Raw genomic sequence first — 26,201 nt, forward strand, 5'->3', positions numbered from 1 at the left:
CTATAAATGCCTGTATTTGAAAAGAAAGATCTCAAATCAATACTCTAACTTTACACATTAGGGAACTAGAAAAAGAAGAGCAAAATAAACCCAAAACTAGAAGAAGGGAAAAAATAATAAAGGTTAACCAAAGATAAACAAAAACAGAAAATCAAAAAACAGAAAAATCAATGAAACTGAAAGTTCTTTGAAAAACATCAAAATAAAACTTAAGCTTAGATTCCTAAAGATTGCCCCCCAAAATCCTATTATAACTACTAAACATGTCCAGTAAATCCTCAAGATGCAAGATCAGTATATAAAAAATCAGTAGCATTTCTATGCACCAACAACAAACAAACAAAAAAAGAAATTAAAGAAACAATCCCATCTGGAATTGCATCAAGAAGAATAAAGTACCTAGGAATAAATTTAACCAAAGAGGTGAAAGATCTGAGCACTGAAAACTATGAGATGTTGATAAAAGAAATGGAAAAAGACACAAACAAATGGAAAGATATTCCATGCTCATGGGTGGGAATAATTAATATCATTAAAATGTCCATACTACCCAAAGCAATTGCTAGACTGTATGAAATCTCCATCAAAATTTCAGTGACTTTTTTCACAGAAATAGAATAGACAATGCTAAAATTTGTATGCAACCCCTAAATTTGTTATCTTGTGTCTCCTTGATGATAACCATTTTAACAGGTGTGAGGTGATATCTCATTGTGGTTTTGTTTGATTTTCATTTCCCCATACTTAGTAATGCTTAGCATCTTTTCATGTACCTGTTGATCCCATGTCTTCTTTAGAAAAATATCTCTTTATTCCTCTGCTCATTTTTTTTCCTTCTTTTTTTCCTTTTTTTATAACTCAGTGAATTTTATTCCTCTGCTCATTTTTTTTCTTTTTTTTCCTTTTTTTATAACTCAGTGAATTTTATTACATTGTAGTTGTACAATGATCATCACAACCAAATCTTATCCTCTGCTCATTTTTTAATTGGATAGGGCTTTTTGGTTACTGAGTTGGATAAGTTATTTATATAGTTTGAATGTTAACCCCTTTTCTGATATATGGCTTGCACACTTTTTCTCCCATTCTGTAAGTTGCCTTTTCATTTTGTGAATTGTTTCTTTTGCTGTGCAGAAGCTTTTAAGTTTTTGTAGTCCCATTTGTTGATTTTTGCTTTTCTTGTTTGTGATTTGTTGTCATACCCAAATGACATACCCAAAAAAGTCATTTCCAAGACCAGTGTTGAGGAACTTCTTTCCTACATTTTCTTCTAGAAACTTTACAGTATCATTTTTGGGGGGGTATTTTTAAAATTCATTTCTAATTGGTTTTTATGAGTGGTGTAAGATAGAGGTCAAATTTCATTGTTCTGCATGTGTTTATCCAGTTTTCCCAAAATCTTCTGTTGAAGAAACTATCCTTTCTCCACTGGGTGTACTTGTGGTTCCCTTGTTGAATATTAGTTGACCAAGGGGATTTAACTCTGGGCTCTCTATTCTGTTCCATTCGTCTATGTGTCTAATTTATGATAGTACCATACTGTTGTTATTAGTATTACAGATATGCAACTGATTGCTGTATGTTGATTTTATATCCTACAACTTTGCTAATACTGTTGATTAGTTCCAACAGTTTTTTGGTTGACTCTTTGGGAATGTCTAAATGCAAGAACAAACTGGGGAAAGCCACTTAAGAATTGTTTCTCAAAGTTTAATTGTGCACCAGCTTACTTTCGATATTGAAACTCAATTACTTAAATTCATTCCAATCTTTAAAAAAAAAAAAAAAGAATTGTTTCTTTGTTTGCTACAGTCATATGGGATTGGCCACCAGAATCAGGTGCTCAAGGGGTGCATCTTGTAGGCTGTACCCACAAGGACTGTGACACCAGATGTGTATGCAAGCTCCTTCCAGGAAGACATGAATGACCTAGAGTGGGCTGGAAGGAGAATGTAGAGATGACACTCACCAGTATCCCTGCTCTTTGGGAAGATTACATCAGCCTCTGAAGGTGTGCTGAGTTAGAAGCCTGTTCCTCAGGCAGCAGCCTCTTTCCAGCAAAGACTGAAGGGACATTTCTCTCTGCCTCTCTGCCCTGAGCCCTGGAGGAATAGCCAGTTAAAATGTGTTTTTTTGCTGGTAGTCTTCTGCTGGGCCTCACGGATACAAGCTAGGTGTTTGGGGGGGGCCTGTCCCCAGGTGGAATTCCTAAATGTTGGGACACTAGATGTTGGATCCAAAGCCTTTGCTCCTCAGAAGCCGAGTTCTGGTTTCATGCCATTGTATGTCACTGCTCGGGGCGGAGCTGTTGTGAGAGTGCCTCAGCCTTTCCTACTGGTTTCAATGTGGGCATTTTCTCACTTGCCCAGTGTGTAGGAGTGTCTGGATTTCTTTAGCTAGTTTCCGAATTTATTTCAGAGAGCATTTCTCCCTGTGTAGCTGTAGATTTGATGTGTCCACAGGAGGAGGTCAGTTCAGGAGCCTCCTTTGTCATCACCTTGGACCGGAACTCTCCTTGTACTCATTTTTGATGCTTGACATTTTCAATTTTGGTATTTATTCAACTCTCCTGATATCCATGACTTTTTGCGTGTCTATCCAACAAGTGTTTATCCAACAAATTTCTATTTACAGTATTATTCTTTGCTAAAATTTTATTGGAGTATAGTTGATTACAATGCCGTATTAGTTGCAGGTGTATAGGAAAGTGAATCAGTTACACATGTACATATATCTATTCTTTTTCCCATATAGGTTATTACAGAACATTGAGTAGACCTCTCTGTGCTATACAGTAGGTCCTTGTTAGTGATCTCTTTTGTAAATAGTAGTGTGTATGTGTTAATCCCATCCTCCCAGTTGATTCCTCCCCCTTCATTTGTTTTTACTGATATAAAATGGTAGAGGAGAGAAAGGGAAACTGCAAATCCAGTCAGAACTTTACTCACTAATACTCCATATTTCCTTCCAGCTCTCAACCACAGGCTTCTTGAGAAGTTTCTAATATTTTAACTCATTGAATTCAAACAAGGATTTTTTGTTGTTGTTGTTGTTAATCAAAGTTTATGTTATTGGGAAGGCTTCTGGTCAATAGTAGGCTATTAGTAATTAAGTTTTCATGGAGTCAAAAGTTACATGTGGAGTTTTGATTGCATAGGGGTCAGCATCCCTAACCCTTGTATTGTTCAAGGGCAGTCTGTATGTTATTATCTTATGCTTATCCTCCATATGATTGCCTCTGTTTTTAGCAGGATCCACTGTACTTTTGGCTGTTTCTGATGTGGTTTCCTTTTATTTGATAATGGTTTGTTGCTTTCTTTAATTTCTTCCCTAAGCATAGTCAGATTGTCTTTCATCTCTTTAATTATCTATTCTTTCATCAGTTGTATTGATCCTTAGGTATTCTCCCCACTTGCCAAAGAATCCATGGATCCTTCCATTTTCCTTAAGAGATAGAGGAATATTTACAGTCTTCCTTATTTCCATGTGTTGATGGAAATATGAAATGTGTTGATTGTTTCTTAGGCACCTTCTTGACCTATTGCGGTGAGAGCTAAGGGAGTGTCAAGGTATCTACACACAGATGCCCCATGTGGATCCTTTTTGGGTGCTAGTCATGTGTGTGCAACTGTGTGCTCACCACTGGTGTAAGCAAAACTCCCGTGTAGGTGGTGGGTTGAGACCAACAAGACACTCTCTCAGTAATGCACTTTCTGCTCTAGAAGAAGATTTCTCTTCTGGGAGAACAAATCACTGAGGCAGAGGTTAGAGTGACTCATGGTGAAGTAAGTATCTTGGCTTTGCAAGGAGCCAGAAGTCTCCAAAGAGATTTCTTTGTCCTGATGTCCTGTCCACTAATTCAGCACTCATCCCTCTAGGGGAAAAACCATTACCTGGGTCTCTCAGTCCCTACTAACCTTCAGAAAAATGTGTGCCCTGCTGGAGAAGTTTGCAAGAATCTGTTGGCATATTTTTTTAATCAAAATGGAACAAACATCACTGTCAGGCAAACTGTCTTTGTAGCCTATGATTTGTGGTTGTAATTATTTTCTTTTTTTTTTTTAATTTTTTTTATTTTCCCACTGTACAGCAAGGGGGTCAGGTTATCCTTACATGTATACATTACAATTACATTTTTTCCCCCACCCTTTGTTCTGTTGTAACATGAGTATCTAGACAAAGTTCTCAATGCTATTCAGCAGGATCTCCTAAACAAGGATAGTTTATTTTATAATGATTTTTATTTTTTCCATTATAACTGGTTTACAGTGTTCTGTCAATTTTCTACTGCACAGCAAGGTGACCCAGTCACACATACATGTATAGATTCTTTTTTCTCACATTATCATGCTCCATCATAAGTGGCTAGATATAGTTCCCAGTGGTATACAGCAGAATCTCATTGCTTATCCATTTTTTAAAATTTTATAATGATTTTTATTTTTTTCCAAACAAGGATATTTTAAGTGTATATTTTTTACTGTTAAATTTTTAAAATTGATTGTACTAGTTAACTTCATTAGTTTTAAACTCTTTGTTGAAGTTTTCTGCTTATGTGCTATCTCCCATTTCAAAAATGGGTTTGTTGTTGTTGTTCACCTGGGCCCTAATATAAAATTACTTCCTAAAAAAAAAATCTCAGGAGCTGTGGGGGAAAAGAAAGAATACTAGAACTTCTTATATTTCATTAAGAATGTTACCTTAGGGAACCACAGTGCCTGTCATATAATAGAAATTTCCTGTGTTTAATTGAATCAGCAAGCCTTACACTTTAATATTTAAACAACTCACTAGATCATGAGTAGCAAAGGGAGAGTTTTCTCAGTGTAATCAAAACAAGGGGAATGAGCAAGCAAACACAAACAATGTAATATATAAAAGTGTAGGGAGTTCCGTTGTGTGGCAGGGGAAACGAATCTTCTTGGTATCCATGAGGATGCAAGTTCGATCCCTGGCCTGGCTCAGTGGGTTAAGGATCCGGCGTTGCTGTGAGCTTTCATGTAGGTTACAGACACAGCTCAGATCCCACATTGTTGTGGCTGTGGCTGTGGCCAGTGGCTGTAGCTCTGATTCGACCCCTAACCTGGGAACTTGCATGTGCCGCATGTGTGGCCATAAAAAGGAAGAAAAAGAAAAAAAGAGTAAACAACTAGGTCATTATTATGGGTGAAACAGGAGTAAATATTAAATCACTAGAGTAAGCATCCAAAAATAGCTAATGGGTATATTTTTGTCTATTTTCATCAGGTTGACATCTTAAAAATCGGAGAAATTACAAATCACAAACTGTACTCAATAAGCACAATTTTGTGTATACAGTTATATATACACGTCATGTTCATGTCTCTGTGCTAAACCCTGTTTTCAGAGTTCCTGTTGCAGCTCAGCAAGTTAAGGACCCAGTGCTGTCTCTGTGAGGATGCAGGTTCGATCCCCAGTCTTGCTCAGTGGGTTAAGGATCCATCATTGCCACAAGCTGCAGCAGCTTGCAGTGTAGGTTGCAGATGCAGTTTGGATTTGTTGTTGCAGTGGCTATAGTGTAGACCGCAGCTGCAGTTCTGATTTGACCTCTAGCCCAGAAACTTGCATATGTATGGCCATTTTAAAAAAAAAAAAAGGAAATATACAATAAACCCTGTTTTCAGAGAATTTGTGATGACATGAAAATCTCAAAAATATAAATAACAAATGGATAGTAAGACTATAAGACCACAACCCAAGAGATAATATCAGGCAATTTATAATTACTTCTCAAATGGAAAGCCAAATACCATATGATATCACTTATATCTGGAATATAATATATGGCACAAATGAACCTTTCCACAGAAAAGAAACTCATGGACTTGGAGAATAGACTTGTGGTTGCCAAGGAGGAGGGGAGCGGGGAGGCTGCGAGACGGGCTGGGAGTCTGGGATTAATGGATGCTAACTATTGCCTTTGGAGTAGATAAGCAATGAGATCCTGCTGTATAGCACAGGGAACTATATCTAGTCACTCATGATGGAACATGATGGAGGATAATGTGAGAAAAGAATGTATATGTGTGACTGGGTCACTTTTCTGTACAGTAGAAATTGACAGAACACTGTAAACTACCTATAATGGAAAAAATAAAAATCATTTTAAAAAATAAATAAAATTATTGATAAGGAAAATAAACAAATAAATTGCCAAAAAATTACTTCTCAAATGACTGTTATAAACAGTAGGTCCGTGTGGATTTGACAAGCTGAGACTTTATGACAGCTGGAAGTTGATAAAGATTTTAGAGAATACCTACGATTTACATGCATTTAAGGGAGGAACCGGGTATAAGGAAAGGAAATGAGTCAAATTCCAGAAGCCAGGAAAGTTAGGGAATATTCAGAAAATATGAAATAAACCATTCTGGCAATGGTGTAATATTATGGAACAGGAAGTGAAATCAGAAAGGAACATGGAGCTTATTGTGACGGGGCCAAAATATTGGACTCTCTCTTTGGGCAGCCATTTCTAGAAAAATTCACCAAGTGTTTTTGAGCAAGAGTGTTATCCAGATAAGTGGTAATTTAAGAAAATTATTTCATCAGCTATTCATGAAAATGTTTTCTACTGACGGCCTAAGGATAGTTTAATAGTTGCTTCATGTCATCGGCCCAACTTCAAAAACTCCTAGTGGTCAGTGTATCTGGGATGAGAAACGTTCAGTCAGTTGAGAAAGAACCTGAGTATGATACAAAATTTTCTGTGTGAAAAATAAATTTAAAAAGGATGGATCTTCAACTACTAAGACTGTAAGGAAGCCTGTTGAAGAAGATGGCATTTTAAAAACACCTTCAATATCAAGGAATCATTTATTTAATTACTATAATGTGCATTTGCATTGGTAATTTAAGCTAACTTGCCAGGAAGATTTTCCAAGATGTGAAATGAAAATGGTTACACATTATATTTGCTTAAATGACAGATAAACTCTTGTGGCAAAATGAGAGTAAAAATTTGTCTCAATAATGGCTTGTATTTCAGGTTCAAGAACATCTGCAGGTTTTGCAAGCAGCCTACAAAGACATTGTTGCTGAAAAAGAACTATTAGCTTATCGAAGAAAACTGGCCAGCAGGCGCTTGCAGTGTGCATCTATCTTACTAACCGCCCTGGAAGATGAAAAGGCATGACTTTCTCCATTACTTTCTACCAGGCTTGAAAAACCCAAGATGTTATTTTCAGCTGAGGTTGTGTCAGATAATCCCTTAAAACTATCTTACTATTAGCTTCTTATTGAGATCAGTAGACAGTCTTTTTTTTTTTTTTTTGTCTTTTTAGGGCTGCACCCATGGCTTGTGGAGGTTCACAGGCTAGGGGTCTAATCAGAGCTGTTGCTGCCGGCCTACACCACAGCCACAGCAATCCAGGATCCAAGCCATGTCTGAGACCTACACCACAGCTCATAGCAACGCGGGATCCTTAACCTGCTGAGCGAAGCCAGGAATCAAACCTGCAACCTCATGGTTACTAGTCAGGTTTGTTCACCACTGAGCCACAACAGGAACTCCAGAAGAGAGTCTTAATCAGATAAACATACAGGAGGTCTTGATTAGGTAATCTTAAAATAAGGATCTTAAAAAGATCAAACGTTATTATTTTCTCTTGTTCCTAAGATGTCCTCACCCTTTTGTCTGATGAGGCCCCAAATAGCAAACCTGCCTGTGAGCACGCCTCGCCTTGTCCTTTTCTAGCACAGAAATAACCCAAACTGAATGTATGAAACATGGGGGGCGGTGGGGGGGGGGGTGCTGAAAGAAGGCGAAGGAAGAAGAAAAGTTTATTTTGTTCTGTCACGCTTCTGATCTCTTTTATCTCATCTTTTCATTTCTCTTCAAATTCATCTGTTTTCTCTACACTTCAATCTCTAGTGAGCTGACTAGAATCTTGCTTTAGTCACACCTTAGCTATCTCAAAGGATCTTACAAAATTCTCAAGATAATTTCAACTTAGTTTATTTAAATAAATACATCGCACAGAAGACTCCTAGAGGGCAGGTAGAAGGAGCTTCTGAATTGCAGCCCATCAGGGGGAGATCACAGCCCCCAGAAGATGATTGACAGCCTCGTGAGCCACGTCGATGCTGAGAAGCAGTAGAAAAGCAGCATTACCTCACATTTTAAGCTTCCAGAAGATGGAGTTCTTGCTCAGTGTGTGTTATTTCTCAATCAGTCAAGCACATACATGGTTGTAGGAGGAGACTCTTCAGCCAAAGAATACGAGTTCAGATCCCAGCTGTACTCTTCAGAAGCTTTGTGAACTTGAGCGAGTTGCTCCATGTCCCTGGACTTGAACATCTTGATCTTAAAGTCAGTGGCTTTTACTTAACAGCATGTTGGAAGCATCAGATGAGATGTTCAAAGTAAGATATCTATTAGTTAAATAAGGATTCAAAAAATATTAGTCAATATTAATTAACACACCACTAATGATGCATTATAATGGATTGATATTTTAAAAGTTATCCTTATGCTTTATTTTACAAAGGATTTGAAATGGCTATCAATCTGAGCAAATAGGACTTAATCACAAATCCAAGACTAGGGCTCATGTTCTCCTCAGAAAACAGATTTTTAATATCATCCATGATTAATGTTAGTACGACTACAGCATGAGAACAGTAACAGCAATAATAGATCTACCTGGAGACCATTAAAATCTAAAATGTCTCATAGTAGTATATTTTATATTAAACTTCAATAACTTTTTATTTTATCATTTAGACTCGATGGCAAGAAACAATCGATCAAATAGACCACAAGTTGGAAGGAATCTTGGGTGACATGCTTATTTCAGCAGCGTGCATTGTCTACAGCGGAGTGTTAACAGCAGAATTTCGCCAGTTGATTGTGAATAAATGGGAGACTCTTTGCACTGAAAACAACATTTCTTTGTCTCCTAACTTTTCTCTAATTGAAGTCATGGCAGAAAAACATGAGGTACTAACTAACTTCTATTATCCAGTTAAGTGGTTGTTGTTAATTTGGATTTTGGTTCTTTTTTTCATTTTTTGAAGTTTTTATTGACATACAGTTGATTTACAAGGTTGTGGTCCTTTTAGCTGTACAACAGGGTGATTCGGTGATAATGTACACACATCCATTCTCGTTCAGATTCTTTTCCCACATAGATGATTAGAGAATACTGGCTAGAGTTCTCTGTGCTGCACAGTAGGTCCCCGTTGACCAGTCATTCCATATGCCTCAGTGTGCATGTGCCAAACCCAAACCTCCAGTCCATCCCTCCGCCCCACACCTGCCTCTTTGGTAATCATAAGCTTTTCAAAGTCCGTGAATCTGTCTCTGTTCTGCATTTAAGTTTCTTTCTATCCCTTTTTTAGATTCCACATGTAAGTGATATCATACGATGTTTGTCTTTCACTAACTTCACATAATCTGATACCATGAGTAATATTCCGTTGTGTACACGTACCACGCCTTCTTTATCCACTCCTCTGTCAATGGACATGTAGTTCGCCACCATGTCTTGGCTACTGTACGTAGTGCTGCATTGAACATATCATTTCTAATTATGGTTTTCTCCAGACAGATGCCCAGGAGTGGGCTTGCTGGATCTAAAAATAGAAATAGTCATTCTATTTTTAGTTTTTTGAGGACCCTCCATGCTGTTTTCCATAGTGGTTACACCATCAGTATAAGAGGGCTCCCTTTTCTCCACACTCTCTCCAGCACTTGTTGTTTACAGACTTTTTAATGACGGCTATTCCAGGTGGTGTAAGGTGGTACCTCATCATAGTTTTAATTTGTATTTCTCTAGCAATTAGCGATGTTGAGCATCTTTTCATGTGTGTTTTGACCATCTGTATGTCTTCTTTGGAGAAATGTATATTTAGATCTTCTGCCCATTTTTGATTGGGTTGTTTGTTTTGATTTGGATTTTGTGTGTGTGGTTGTGTGTGTGCACGTGCACTTTTTGTCTTGAATCATTTCCCAAAATTATTTTATATATAAAAATATAGAAGTTTGCTCTGGGCTATAAATTTTTTAAAATTGTGCTTCTAATACTTCAATTATTTACATCTCCTGTTTCTCATCCTGTAGCCAAAAGCCAAAAATACCATTTCTTCTCATTGTATAGAGAATAAATATAGCCATTTTCTCTCCCTGAAACCCCATAAATTAATAAGTTTGGTGAACTTATCAAACTATAGGTAGTTTTCTTAGAAAAATCTGGAAATAGAGATTTCACATTTATCAATTTTTCCAAAAAAAATTATTGTCTATCTATCTAAGTTCTCTGCTGATGGCCAAAAGGTAAAAGAAAAGGAAAAAAAAAAAAGCACCTTTTTTTTTTCATCCCTAGAGAATAATTTTAGTTTGGGTCTCCCACTGATAAACAGAGTATCCAGCCTACAGACTCTCAGGAGCAAATACTGGCTTTTCATTTTCATAATCCTAAGAACAAATTTAAACTCAAATATGCCAGTGATTACATTAGGTGTAAATGGACTAAATGGTTCAGTTAAAAGTCTAAGATTGTAAAACTACATAAAAGTATAAAACAAAGCACAAAAGGGAAACCATGTTATTTAGAAAGGGCACATTTAAAAAAAAATTTTTTTTTTGTCTTTTTGTCTTTTTTAGAGCCACACCCTGGGTATCTGGAGGTTCCCAGGCTAGGGGTCAAATGGGAGGTGTAGCCTCCGGCATACACCACAGCCACAGCAACACCAGATCCAAGCTGCATCTTTGACCTACACCACTGCTCACAGCAATGCTGGATCCTTAGCCCACTGAGCAAGGCCAGGGATCAAACCTGTGTCCTTATGGATACTAGTCAGATTCATTCCCACTGAGCCATGACGGGAACTCCAGGACACATTTAAAACATAAAAACTAATGACAGTAAAAAGGTGGGAAGAAATTTTCCATAGATTACCAAAAAAGGGACAAAAAAAGACTTTAAGGCAAAAAAAAATTACTAGAATTAAATCAGCTTATGTTAAAATAAGAATTGGTTTTCAGAGAATTATGCACAAATTGATCACATATCCTGTGGCCACCCCTCTTCCCTCACCTGGCCTTTAAAAATGCTTTGCTAGGAGTTCCCCTCATGGCTCAGTGGTTAACAAACCTGACTGGCATCCATGAGGACACAGGTCTGATCCCTGGCCTTGCTCAGTGGATTAAGGATCCAGCGTTGCCACGAGCTGTGGTGTAGGTGGAAGATACGGCTTGGATCTGGCATTGCTGTGGCCCTGGTGTAAGCTGGCAGCTGCAGCTCTGATTGGACCCCTAGCCTGGGAACCTCCATATGCTTCGGGTGCGGCCCTAAAAAGAGAGAAATACAAAAAAATTAAAAAATAATAAAAATGCTTTACTAAAACCCATTGGGGGGTGTGGGCTTTTTGAGTACTAGCTGTCCCAGGCTCCTTGCCTGGTGCCCTCCAATAAATGCTGTGCTTTCCTCACCACAACCCAGTGTCAGTAGATTGGCTTTACTACAAGCAGGAGAGTGGACCCAAGTTTGGGTGGCAACAGGAGGTGTTAATTATTTTCTCAAAACCACAAAATGAACTTATACAACTGAAATTCGTTAAGTCTCCAGAATGTGAATCCACGGTTCTAACCACTGAAATTAATAAGCTTAAATGAGATTTGTGTGTGTGTGTGTCACTTTGTGTCTGTAGCCAGGCAAAGAGAGGCCATGTACGGTCTCTGGCAATATGACCATAGACAAATTCCTAACCTCTTTTAACCTCAGTTCCTCTTTCTGAGAAATAAGGGTTGTTACAGTAATTTAAGTAGATAATGCATTTATGTGCTTGGCAGGTGGTAGGTTGCATTAGAGTGGCTATTAATGTACCCGTAATAATTCTGTATTATTACATTTCATGTATACACTAGAGTCTAAGATCCTTGGGAACAAGTGCTCTCTCTTACATTTCTCTTCTGTTTCCCGTCGCATCTTTGTTGTGATGAGCATTTATCCTTACTGATAAACAGAGAAGTGTAATGTTCTGAACAATTACTCACCTTACCAAAATGTCATACCCTAGTTTTAAATTGTTCATTTCTTTAATCCTTTTAAAGACTCGATTTTCAAAAGGCAGAGAACCTAGAGGACCCTTGGGTAGGCTGTAGGATATTAAAGATGTGAAGAAGTTTCTGAAACAGTGAACATACTAATGATTTCATTCCAGATCCACCAGTGGCATCATCAGGGACTACCTCTTGGTCAGTATTCAACCGAAAATGCCATCTTGATCAAGAACGGCCTGCAGTGGCCACTGCTGATTGACCCACATAAGCAAGCACGCAACTGGATCCATCAGATGGAAGGATCTAGGCTGCTGGAGCTCTCCACCGAGGACAGCAATTACATACAAAAAATTGAAAATGCTATGAAAGTTGGAGGGAGAGTCCTTTTGCAGGTATTTAGACAAGATGGCCCAATTCCCTGATCCCAGGCAGCCGACACATACACGGCATGCACTGAGCACAAAGACTAAGTGCTTTAAGAGACAGGTAACTTTCTCAAGGGGGAAGAAAGATAAAAAATAAATAAGTAAATACAGTGGTTGTACAATGTTCGGTTCTCTCACATCTGCCTTTCACTGGTACCTAGATATTAACAAGATTTACATGTTTTAAATGCTATGCCTTTTCAGCGGATTTGTCCGTTGTAAAATGAATTTTGTTTGTTTATGTCTTGTTGGGTTTTTCAGAACCTCCCCGAAACATTAGCTCCAAGTTTGAAGGCAATTTTGAAGAAGGATACCTATCAGAAAAGAGGACAATATTTCATAAGGATTGACGATTCTGAGCTTGAATACAATGCCAAATTTAGGTAATATCTCTCACAGTTGAACTGAGTCCAATGTTTTGTATTTTTAAAGCAACATAATCTTGAAAGCCCTGTATTTCAGTCCTGATAAGCTTCTCTTGGAGGAAAAAAGTAAGATTGCATTTGAACGTCCTTTTTGGTTGTGCATTTCCAATAGCGCTCATTAGTGTATGCAGAATAGAGAACAGATTTTTACATATGAAGTCATTCCAAGCCAAGAGTTTTCAAAGTGTGCTTGGTAAAAGCTGTGGGTTCCATGACGTCTGCAGAAGCTGTGAAGGTAGGGCAGCAACCCCCTTCATCCCACGGAGCTCAGTTTGATCTGTTTGTGTAGCATTTTATTTGGACAGAAGAAAGCTTCTACTTTGAAAAATCAAAATCCACATTTGATATCTAGAGCAAAAAGAGATTTTTATCTGGCAGCTAAGAACATCGTATCTGTGTTCCAAGCAGTGATGGACCTCGGGGAAACCAGCCCACCAGCCATTCTCACGAAGCACTACTATGTAGCCAGATTTAACTACAACGCAAATACAGTTTCCACCGGAATAAGACGTTTGAGTTATCAGTCATGTGCATTCTTTTCTTCAGCTTATCATCAGAAGATTGCTAGATAAGCAAGTAATCAGCAAGAATTAGAAGACGAGGCTCACGGTCCCTAGCCTGGTACATTGAGCTTCTTTACAGAGACTTTGAAAGACTGACTCTACCAGGTGGTCCTGACTCTTACATCTGTTGGTCAAGGGACACTCGCCCTTGGGCAGACCTGTCATATTCTTGCTCCACACAGAATCTTATTCTGTAGAATTCCCTCTTCCAGCCTCCTCTCTTGGGTTAATAAAATATTTTCCAGAGGATATTTCTCAAAGCATTTCTAGGTATTTAATAGGAGTCACTCAAAAAAGGAATCCTGTACTTTTTTAAAGCACGAGGTTAGACAAAGTTAAGCAAGATTCTTTCCCACAAGGCCTTAAAAATCTCTTAAACAAACCCTCATCAGAAAAGAGTGTTTTATAGAAGACACTTTAGCAAACACCATGTTAATTCATGCATTCTTTCTCCCTGAATACAATATGATTGATTAAGCAACAGCTCTAGAAATAGTAATGAAGTAACACCGTCCTGAATTGATAGCCTGGTCCCCACGTTTGAATTCTGTGTTTGAGGAGGTAGTGGAGGGCACTGTTTTAGAGGGCAGAGTGGTGACAGATCCCCATTCTGTCACTTCCTGGCCATGTGATTTTGGCAATTTGTTTAACTTCTCTAAGCCTCAGTTTTACCCTTTATTAAATGGAACAGGAATCCTCCCTGTTTTGTTTCATTGCCATGAAGACTAAACAAAATCCAAACTCTAACCACTCTTGAACGCTCCCACTGGTACCACCCTGCTCCAGGCCACCTGAGCATCTTTCTTGCCTTGCATCTTCCCTCTGCACAGGCCACTCTCAAGAGAGCAGCTAGTTGGTCCTCTCACAAAAGATTATGTCTCTCCTCTTCCAAGATCCCTCCATTGTCTTCTTACTCACTCAAGGTAAAAAGCTACTAGATCTTTACAATGATCTAGTAGTAAGTCAAAACTCTCACCATGTAGCATTTTTCTTTCTTCTTCCTTATGCTTAGACCAAATATAGTAACGACATAATTTACAGTTGTATTTTTAAAGTCATATATAGCAAATGTATTTACATAGTATAAATTGAGAGCCTACTTTGTGTACAAAGCTAACACTAAAAATTAATCTCATTAACTTCCAAAAGAAATATTTTCCTGTTATTAAATTAGTTTCATTTTTTTTCTTCTGCACATCCTTTGAATAACTGATGCCTTTCTTATGTTTTAGGTTATATGTTCGTACAGAACTAGACAACCCATATTTTCCTCCATTCATTTATAATTTTGTTACTGTGATAAACTTCACAGTAACATTCCAAGGTTTGCAAGATCAGCTCTTATCTACTGTGTTAGCTCATGAAGTTCCTCATTTAGAAAGTCAACGTTTCCAGCTCTTGGAGAGTATTTCCCTTGATGCTATGATTCTTAAAGAACTGGAGCAAAAAACATTAAATTTATTACAGAATGCACAAGGTAAGTTAAGATATTTAGTGATATTAGTAGACCCTTGCATACTTTTGTAAATGACAGAAGAAAAATTAAAAGGACCAGGATGTGAATTGTTACCAAATAGACCAGATCTCCACCTCCATCAGGTCCTGAGTAATGTAAGTGAACTGCCTCATTTCCAAAATTAAAACAGGAGTTCCCGTCACGGCTCAGAGAGAAATGGATCTGACTAGTATCCATGAGGATGAAGGTTCCATCCCTGGCACTGCTCGGGGGGTTAAGGATCCGGCATTGCTGTGAGCTGTGGTGTAGATCGCAGAGGCAGCTCGGATCTGGCTTTGCTGTGGCTGTGGTGTAGGCTGGTGGCTACAGCTCCAATTGGACCCCTAGCCTGGGAACCTCACGTGCCTCGGGTGTGGCCCTAAAAAGCGAAATAATTAATTAATTAAAACATTGTGAATTTTGATATTCCTCAATTCCTACCTCTGCTTTGGCTCGTTACATCATAGAAAATTTGCCGCCACATAATCAGTCTAAGTTGTAAGAAAAAAAATCTTTGAGAAACTGGTTAGTTCCCTCCTCACTCCGTGCCTTCTCTCAGCTCCCTGACGTCTGTTATATGTATCAAGTGAGATTATAGAAACCAAAAGATTAGATTTTCCCCCCAATTTTAATAACTAAGATATCAAAGGACACAACCCAGTGACATATATATGCCATTAAAATATGGCATTCATTAAAAGAGCTGGAGAAATCTTTTTCCTCTTCAGCACAAGAGACACATGGAGCTAGAGATGACCACACTGACCACGTCAGACAGGGAAAGACAGACGTCACAGGACTTCACTTATGTGTGGAATCTAAAAAAAAAGGGTAAAAATGAACTTATTTGCAGAACAAAAACAGACTTTGAGAAGAAACTTACGATCACCAGCGGAGACAGGTGGGAGTGAGGGACGGCCTGGGGGGTTGGGACACGCATGTGCACACTGCAGTAAATGGAATGACTGTCCAACAGGGACCTGCTCTAGAGCACAGGGAGCTCTACCCAATATTCTGTGATAGTCTATAGGGGAAAAGAATCTGAGAAATAAAAAAAAAATCAGTTATTTAATTGCTTTCATAATCTTTTCTCATAACCCTAGAAAGATGTTTTAGGAACTGGTATCTGTCATTATCAAGAACTGGTTATCTGGGACTCAGTAGTCCCATCCATGTTTTTATGGATTCTAATAATGATGAATTCACTATTACCTCTCCAGGATCTACTGAGATGTACAGAAAACACTAAGACTAGTTCAGCAGGTTCATAACCTTTGACATAAAGCTGCCTTGCTTTTGTGAAATGATGAAGATCTTACAAGACTTTACATTTTTCATTAGAACCACAAGCTAGAATCGATTTTTTTTTTTTTCTCTAGGACAACGCTCGCACTATATGGACGTTCCCAGGCTAGGGGTCAAATCAGAGCAGCAGCTGCCGGCCTACACCACAGCCACAGCAACGCCGGATCCGAGCCATGTCTGTGACCTCCCCCAGGGCGTGGCAACACCAGATCCTTAACCCACTGAGTGAGGCCAGGGATCGAACCGCGTATTCATGGATGCTAGTCAGGTTCGTCACTGCTGAGTCACAACGGGAACTCCCAAGAATAAATGTTGAAATGGGTAAAGTAGTGGGAAGCATGACGTCACCCTCAGTTGTCTTCCTGAGTGTTGCTCCTTGACTGTGTCATTGTCTTGACCAGTCCCAGAAAGATGTGTGTTCAGAGGAGAACGGCTTACAAGAAAGGAAATCTGAAAGTCAATTTTTGCAAACATTATTTACCAAAAAGGAAAAAGGACTCAGTGTCAAAGTTCATTGTACCCTCTGTTAAAAATATGGCCAAATCCTCACTTAGAAGTCTATTTGTTTACTAGCGAACTTTGAAGACACATTTATGCCTGGACCGATTTGACTTTCTTTTCTGTGTTAATTACCCCTCAAAAGCTGTTTCTTTGTAATGCATGACGAAGCTGTGCTTCTATTAATGACAGGCCTAGTTACATGGACACAGTTTCCATATGTCTCTGCACAGGACTAGAATCATAGCTGGTGACTTCTTAGGAAGCAAAACCAGGACATCAAGGTATTATGTAAAATACATAGACGGTGACACAATTGATGTAAGGAGATTCAGAAGCACAGCCTCTTCCATGTTCTGAACCAATATTTGACAAATGTTCTATTTTGCTATAAAATTTTCCTAAATTGGACAACAGATAGATTTAACAAGACAAAAGATAAGTTCTTTAAGATAACACATATTTGTGGATATATGCTGTTACTATGCCTTTGGTGTTTTATTCCTTACCAATTTTTCCTCATAGAAGAGTCTGAGATATTTTTTAAAAGCTGCAGCATTTTACTAATAGTGGTTTTAATAAATTGTTTCCAGAAAAAAAAACCTCTCTGAAAAGACTCCTTGATTTTGAACATATTTTTTCCCTCCTTCTTTCCAAGTTTTAGTAAAATAGATCATCCATACTATCTCTTTTCAAATATTTTATCTTTGGTGTGACTTCTTACACCCCATGGGAAATGGTGAGGAAAAGTAGCAACTCTTAAGAGGTGGCCCACAGCTGAGGTCCAGATTACTTAGAAAGCTTTAGCTACATCAGTAAGAATATGGCATCCAGATCAAGGAATGTGATAATTCCATGGTTCCTTGCAAATGGCCCTATCAAGCTATGTCTAGTTGCCACATTTCAAGAGGGCTCTTCTCAAATTAAATTGTGTCCAGTGGTGAGCATTAAGGGGTCTAGAAGTAGTATCATCAGAAAAAAAATTTTTTTTAAGCATTTGAAAATGGGAATGTTAACCCATAAAAATAGTAGAGTTTAAAATGAAGATAAAAGTTCCACTGTACACAGTGGGTTAATGATCCAGCTTGTCTCTGTGGAGGCACCAGTTCCATCCCCAGCCCAGCATAGTGGGTTAAGGATCTGGTGTTACCGCAGCTGTGGCGTAGGTCACAGCTCCGGCCCAGAAACTTCCATATGCTGTAGGGGCAGCTAAAAAAGAAAAGTAATGGAGCTATCAAAGTTGTCTTAAATATCTGAAAGAGATAGAACTATTATCTATGCTTCTAAAGCAGTACTTTTTCAAAAGGTGAGTGGCAATCTATTAGTGGAATGAAACATCACTTTCATTGGCCCTTATCACCTTAATTCATTTAATAAGATAGAATATAATGGAAAATAGCAAAATGCATCACGTGAAATAATAGCGCTGCTATTATTTTATGAAAATTTTATTTTCATTTTCTGTGTGTGTGGGTCATGTGGAAATGTGTTCCTTATGATGAAATGGCTACTTATTATGTGCATATGATAAAAATAGAATCCACAAACATTGACTATAAAGAATAAACTGGAGTTCCCATTGTGGCGCAGCAGAAGCAAATCCGACTGGGACCCATGAGGTTTGGGGTCAATCCCTGGCCTCACTCAGTGGGCTAAGGATCTGGCGTGGCTGTGGCTGTGGTGCAGGCCGGTGGCTACAGCTCCGATTCAGCCCCTAGCCTGGGAACCTCCATATGCCTTGGGTGCGGCCCTAAAAAGACAAAAGACCAAAAAAAAAAAAAAAAAAGACGAAGAAACTAGAGAATGGGAAGGGGGAGCATGTGAACTATTAATCAGTCTTTTTAGAAATATGACCTACTTCGTGTCCAAGATAAAACCAACAAAAAGTCAACAGTAAAAACAAAGAGTACAGAATGAGGAAACTGCCTTTCAGTAAATCCCAATGGTTTTTATTTAAATTCATTTTTTTATTTGTCTTTAGGATTTATACTAGATGATGAGGAAATTATAGAAATCTTAAGAAAATCCAAGATGACTTCAAATGAAATTTCAAAGCGATTCGAAGCAACAAAAAAAGCGGAAAGTGAAATTGAAGCGACACGGAAACAGTATCTTCCCATTGCCACTCGCGGCGCCCTCCTCTACTTCCTCGTGGCTGGTCTTGCCCAAGTCGATTACATGTACCAGTTCTCCTTGGACTGGTTTCGTCAAATTTTTGTTTCCTCAGTGGTTTCCAGAAGCAAAGAGCAAGAACACAGTGTGAAAAGGGAGACAGTATTTCAGAAGAAAAGACATGAAGTTAAGCTCTCAAAAGAGCCTAAATTAGAAAGTGAGAAAAAGCCCTTAGATGGACATCTTAAAAATTCAATAGACAGGTTGACAAAAAATATTTTTCAGGTAAGATAGTCTTGAATGTGATGTTTGCATCCTGATGTGGTCTAGCTGGGTTAGTCTAACAGAGCTGCTCTCCCTGCAGGTGGTCTCTTCAGCTCTATTTAATGAACATAAACTTTGCTTCTCCTTCGGGCTTTGCACTGCAATCATGAAAAACAATGCTGATGGAAATGTAATGCAGGATGACATGGGAGTCCTACCGGTTGAAGAATGGCACATCTTCCTTTATTCCAGCATGCTAGTAAATGTGAAAGGTGTAATGCCCCAGCCTACACTTAACAGTAAGTAAAAGCCATGGCTCTAAGAACTTTGTCTAGATACTCATGTTGCAACAGAAGAAAGGCTGGGGGGAAAATGTAATTGTAATGTATACATGTAAGGATAACCTGACCCCCTTGCTGTACAGTGGGGGAAAAAAAAAAAAGCAATGGCTCTGGATTGACTAAGAAGCCATTAAACACATTTCCTGAAAAATACTGAAAGATCTCCAAGGTGCTGCAAGTCAATGCTTCTGTGTTAATTAAACTAAAAGCAGCTCGAGGTCAAGTGCAATAACTAATTCATCATAGTACCCCCTGCACTGTTAACTCAGTAATTGTTTAATGAATAAATGAATGATCATTGCTAGGTTATTACAATTCTAATCTACAAATACCTAAAACTAGTCAGTAGGGACACACAGGACACACAAACACACACACATACAGATTAAATACAGAGGAGTTGGAACTTTACCCTCCTAGCTATAGTTACCCTCCGTTTCTTATGAAAATTGCCTGAAAACATGAACCACAAAAACCATGCTTATCCAAAAAGATGACATAAAATCATTTAAGTGTTAGATCTTTTCCAATGCTCCAGTGTTGTATATTTTTAAATGTATTTCTTTTTTAAATGATGGTGAAGTAACACAAAACAATTTACTATCGTAGCCACTTTTAAGTCTACAGTTCAGTGGCATTAGTACATTCATATTGTGATGTTATAATTTTAAATTAGAAAACATAAAAATTAAAGGCAGGCTGACATTCTACTGAGGAGGAAAAGGTGGTAACTTGGAGTAGCCTTTGTCAGTTGTTTTGAGACTATTAGCAGAGACTAGAATTTCAAATGAAAATTGAAAAGAGTTGCTATGAAATATATCAGACATTTGGATAGTTTTGTTTTTTATTTGCTTTCATCGTACCAGAGCCTGGTACGCGGTAAATGTTTGATAAATGATTGTTGAATGTTGAATCAATGAATGTTCCTTTGAATTTCATAAGATTCTTTTGCTTGCAAAAAAACAAAACCATACAAAAATAGTTCAATGGCTTTTTTAAAAAATTGCAAATATATGGGAGAATTCTGGGGTATCTCAGAAAAATCAAGGAAAATGTGCCAAGCACCAATATGAAAAGAACCACTGACTGCTGTTAACATTACTCAACTTTTGGAGTTCCCGTTGTGGCTCAGTGGTTAACGAATCCAACTAGGAACTATGAGGTTGTGGGTTCGGTCCCTGCCCTTGCTCAGTGGGTTAACGATCCGGCGTTGCCGTGAGCTGTGGTGTAGGTTGCAGACGTGGCTCGGATCCCGCGTTGCTGTGGCTCTGGCGTAGGCTGGCGGCCACAGCTCCGATTAGACCCCTAGCCTGGGAACCTCCATATGCCGCAGGAGTGGCCCAAGAAATAGCAAAAAGACAAAAAAAAAATACAGTAATTAAAACAGTCTAGAACTGGCATAAAGACAGACAAATACACCAAGGGAACAAAATAGGGAACTGAGAAATTAACCTGTGCATAGGGTCAAATTATCTTTGATAAGGGTGTGAAGGCCACTCAATGGAGAAAGAACAGCCTGTTCAACAAATGGTTTTGGGAAAATGGGGCAGTCATGTATAAAAGAATGAAATTGGAACCTTATCGTGTACCCAATACAAAAATCAACTCAAAATGGATTCAAGACCTAAGCATAAAGCCTATAAAATTCCTGGAAAATGTAGGGAATATGGGACCTGGCAGTGATTTTTTGGATATGACACTCAAGCACTGGCAACAAAAAATAAAAATAGATGGGATTGTATCAAACTTAAAACCTTTTGTTCATCAAAGGACACAACAGAGTGAAAAGGCCACCCATGGAATGGAAGAACCTATTTACAATCATTTATCTGATAAGGCCTTAATATACAGAGTACCTAAAGAACTCCTAAAACAAAAAATCAACCCAGTTTTTAAATGGGCAAAAACTTGAATAGAGGAGTTCCCGTCGTGGTGCAGTGGTTAACGAATCCGACTAGGAACCATGAGGTTTCGGGTTCGGTCCCTGCCCTTGCTCAGTGGGTTAACGATCCGGTGTTGCCGTGAGCTGTGGTGTAGGTTGCAGACGCGGCTCAGATCCCGCGTTGCTGTGGCTCTGGCGTAGGCTTGGCAGCTACAGCTCCGATTCGACCCCTAGCCTGGGAATCTCCATATGCCGCGGGAGCGGCCCATGAAATAGCAACAACAACAACAACAGACAAAAGACAAAAAGACAAAAAAAAAAACTTGAATAGACATTTCTCCAAAAATGATGTGCAAATGGACAGCAAGCATATGGAATGATGCTCAACATCACTAATCATCAGGAAATGCAAAGTAAAACTATAAGATATCATCTCACACGCATTAGGATGGTTATTCTCCTTTTAAAAAAGAAAATAGCAAGTGCTGACAAGGATGAGGAGAAATTGGAACCCCATTAGTGGGATTGTAAAATGGTTCAAACTTTATGGAAAATAGTATGGCGATTCCTCAAAAAATCAAAAATCAATCATACGTGCCAGCAATCTCTTATCTGGTTACATATACAAAAGCGGCATCTCAGATATTTGCACACCTATGTTCATAGCAGCACTATTCACAATATCCAATAGGAGGAAGCAACCCAAGTGTCCATCAGTGGTTGAATGGATAAAGGAAACGTAGTATTTACATACAGTGGAATATTATTCAGCCTTTGAGGGAAAAAAAAAAAATCCTATCACATGCTACGACATGGGCGAAACTTGATGACATTATGCTACGTGAAATCAGCCAGCCACAAAAAGACAAACACTATATGATTCCATTTATATAAAGTATCTAAAGAAGTCAGATTCATAGAAACAAAAATGGTGGTTACCAGGGGCTAGTAGCGAAAAGGATTGTTTAATAAGTACGGCGTTTCAGATCTGCAGGAAAAGTTTCAGACTCTGTTTCACAACAACATGAATTATACTGAACGCTACTGAACTGTAGACTTAAAATGGTTACGATAGTAAGTTTTGTGTGTCTTACCGTAAGGTAAAAATTATCTTATATATAATTAATTTTTATATAAGATGGCTTTTTCCTCAACAACAGTATTTATTAAGCATCTACTTTGTAATGAGTAACTGAAAGATAAAGGATAGATCTCTTCTAAAGTGGCCACTTTTCCTTTTTTTATTAGGCGTGTATGAAATCTGTCGAAACCAACATCTTCAGTGGGTGTCAGATTCCAGGTGGAAGCAGTGCCAGTACATCAGCAGTGAACTAGAACCATTTTCTCTTCTATGCAAATCCCTTCTATCAAATGCGTCACAATGGGATGCTTTTAAAAACAGTAAGGCGGTATATTTGCTCATGAGCACACCTTTCGCTTCAGCAAATGCTTCTTTGGAGGAAAATGACAATTCACCAGAGATAAGTAAGAAGGCATTCAGTGTCTTACACTAACTCAATTACATTCATATGTATATAGATTATCAACTTATATAGTTCAGTATCTTATGAAAAAATCAGAGGGAAGAACATAACTGTATAGTAAGCACATCTCATTTAATGCAATGCTCATGACAGGCTCTTAGAATGATTATCAGGAACATCATTGTCGTTGATGAGAAACTAATAAGAAATCAAAACTTGGAGGAGTTCCCATTGTGGCTCAGTGGTTAGCAAATCCGACTAGGAACCATGAGGTTGCAGGTTCGATCCCTGGCCTTGCTCAGTGGGTTAAGGATCCAGCATTGCCACAGCTGAGGCTTGGATTTGATTCCTGACCTGGGAACATCCATATGCTGCTGGTGTGGCTGAAAAAAGAAAAGAAAGAAATCAAAACTTGAGAGAGATGGAACATGCCACAGTAGTTCCATTACACCAGACTACTTTTGAACCTTGAATCTGAACAAGCATGTAGGCAGATTATATAACAGATGTTTTATATATTGTCTTAAATAACAGATACATGTTTTACAAATTGCATAGGAAAGGATTTCCTGTCATGGCTCAGTGGAAACAAATCTGACTAGTATTCATGAGGACGCAGGTTCGCGGGTTCGGTCCCTGCCCTTGCTCAGTGGGTTAAGGATCCTGCATTGCCGTGAGCTGTGGTGTAGGTCGCAGACACGGCTCGGATCTGGCATTGCTGTGGCTGTGGCGTAAGCCAGCAGTCGCAGCTCTGATTTAGCCCTTTGCCTGGGAACCTCTGTATGCCATGGGTACGACCCTAAAAAGACAAAAAATGCATAGAAGATAGAACTTAATTTAAATGAATTATCCTTAACCCACTGATCAAGGCCAGGGATCAAACCTGTGTCCTCATGTATCCTCATGGATACTAGTCAGGTTTATTATTGCTGAGCCATGCGGGAACTCCCTAAATGAATTTTTATTTTTATTTTTTATTTTTTTGCCTTTTCTAGGGCTGCACCTGCAGCATATGGAAGTTCCCAGGCTAGGAGTCGAATTGGAGCTACAGCTGCCAGCCTACACCACAGCCACAGCAACGCGGGATCCTTAACCCACTGATTGAGGCCAGGGATCAAACCCACAACCTCATGGTTCCTAGTCGGATTCTTTAACCCCTGAGCCACGGCAGAACCTCCGAATTTTTAACGCGTCTTTTCCTTTTTGTTTTTCCGCTTTGAACTCTCCATTTCGTTTCATCCTGTTCGCAGTTCAACCTAATTAGTTTCCCTTCACATCTTCCTCCAGTTTGCTTCCAAATTTTTGCCACAATATAGTTATATTATGCAAAAAAGATAAACATCCTTACACATATTTTCTTTACTTTATTTCTCCCAGATAGCCAGAAACAGAAATGCTGAGTCAAAAGTCTATGATAACTTATAATTTCACCAGAAATATACGAGTGCTCCTTTTCTAAGAGGAGTATTGATTGTTTTTAACTTTCTGCCAGTCTGAAAAGTTTAAAGTATTTTAATTTGAATTTCCCTGACTGCCAGCAAGTTTAAGTCCCTTTTCAGATGTTTGTTGACCGTTTAGATTTGCCTCTTCAGGGGTTCCCGTCATGGCTCAGCAGAAACAAACCCAACTAATATCCATGAGGATGTGGGTTTGATCTCTGGCTTCACTAAAAAATAAAAATAAAAAATAAAAAGATTTGCCTATTCACATACTTTGTCCAGTTTCCTATTCAATTGTTTATCTCTCTTGTCTATTTCTAAGAATCCTATTCGTGTAAGATAATCAACTTTGTCTTGTTAAAGATATTAAACTGTTCATTCAAATATTTTTCAAAGTCTATAATTGTCTATTGGGTTTGTTTATAGTAACTATACCATAAAAATGTTTAAATGTTTGTATAGTCAATTTGTCTGTCTTTTTGTTTGTTTGTTTGTTTGTTTGTTTTTTTAGGGCCACACCCGCAGCATATGGAGGTTCCCAGGCTAGGGGTCTAATCAGAGCTATAGCCGCTGGCCTACACCACAGCCACAGCAACACCATATCTGAGCCACATCTGTGACCTACACCACAGCTCACAGCAATGCCAGATCCATAACCCACTGATCAAGGCCAGGGATCAAACCCACAACCTCATGGTTCCTAGTCAAATTCATTTCCACTGTGCCACAATGGCAACTCCAATTTTGTCTATTTTTTAATAATTTTTTTTATTTCCAGTTCGCATTAAGAGATTCTCTTCCTGCCCCTAGAGCTTTCCCTCTGGGTCATTACTGTTCTATTTTGTTTTATTTGCACTAACCGATCTTGGATTCGTTATTTATTATATTGTAAGACAAGATACCATACTATACATTATATTGTATAGTATCTTTTATTGAAAGGAGCTCTTTAATGTTTGTAAAGTGAAGATATTTTTATTTTGCAAATAACCCTAAATTTAGATTTTCATGTATCATGGACTTTTTTTAAGATCAACAAACCTATCTTAGCTATTTTAAAAAGCTATGTCTGGAGTTCCCATTGTGGCTCAGTGGTAACAAACCCAACTAGTATCCATGATGATGCGGGTTCATTCCCCAGCCTCGCTCAGTGAGCTGTGGTGTAGGTCACAGACGTGGCTCAGATCCCGCGTTGCTGTGGCTGTGGTATAGACCAGCAGGTGCAGCTCCAATGCAACCCATAGCCTGGGAACCTCCATGTGCCACAGGTGTGGCCCTAAAAGGAAAAAAATATATATTTCTGTAATCTAAGTTACATTTAAATTTGGGGAAATACCATAGAAATAAATATAAGTAGGTGGCAATGATAGCTATATATGGGATAGGTGGAATGAAAACCACAAATTTCCCACCTTGCAAGAGAGTATGGTCCCATAGGACTAATATATATATATATAAAATATAAATATTCTATATTATACATTAATTATATATCAATTATGATGCATTATATATTAATTAATAATATGTTAATATATATGTTAATACTGACCCCACTAACCCCTCTTACCCCTGCAACAGAATATGCATAATACTCAATTTTTCAAAATTTGGGGAATCTTGTTGCATTTCCATTTGATTGTTATTTCCTGTATCTGTTATAGATATATTATGAGCAGAAGTTTCTAACCTCTAGTTATTAGTTTATATTATTAGTTTATATTCTATTAATAGAATATCTAACCTGTAGAGTTAGCAGTTTATACAAATAAATATTCAGGAGCAGGTCATAAAGTATTTGCTCTGCCCTTTGCTTCTCACTTCTTAGCTGTCCTTCATCTTATCCTAGTACTTACTCATCAATCATTTCACCAGGGCCAAGTGGAAAATTAACTCTACCTTAAGATCTACCTCTTTTGTGATATTAAGGACAGTGAGCAATG

The 26,201-nt window shown here is 38.4% G+C and overlaps 1 protein-coding gene across 1 annotated transcript in view; it reads left to right on the plus strand.

The window, feature by feature from the left end:
- Positions 1-26,201, plus strand: part of DNAH14 (dynein axonemal heavy chain 14) — a 319,091-nt gene that overhangs the window by 256,953 nt on the left and 35,937 nt on the right. Inside the window, 8 exon segments of the mRNA XM_047754627.1 lie at positions 7,010-7,150; positions 8,747-8,962; positions 12,187-12,417; positions 12,712-12,833; positions 14,671-14,915; positions 18,718-19,133; positions 19,213-19,411; positions 22,584-22,820. Of these exon segments, the coding sequence (XP_047610583.1) occupies positions 7,010-7,150; positions 8,747-8,962; positions 12,187-12,417; positions 12,712-12,833; positions 14,671-14,915; positions 18,718-19,133; positions 19,213-19,411; positions 22,584-22,820 (1,807 nt within the window).

The sequence above is a fragment of the Phacochoerus africanus genome, chromosome 12 (assembly GCF_016906955.1).
Source record: "Phacochoerus africanus isolate WHEZ1 chromosome 12, ROS_Pafr_v1, whole genome shotgun sequence".
NCBI classification, from domain to species: Eukaryota; Metazoa; Chordata; class Mammalia; order Artiodactyla; family Suidae; genus Phacochoerus; species Phacochoerus africanus.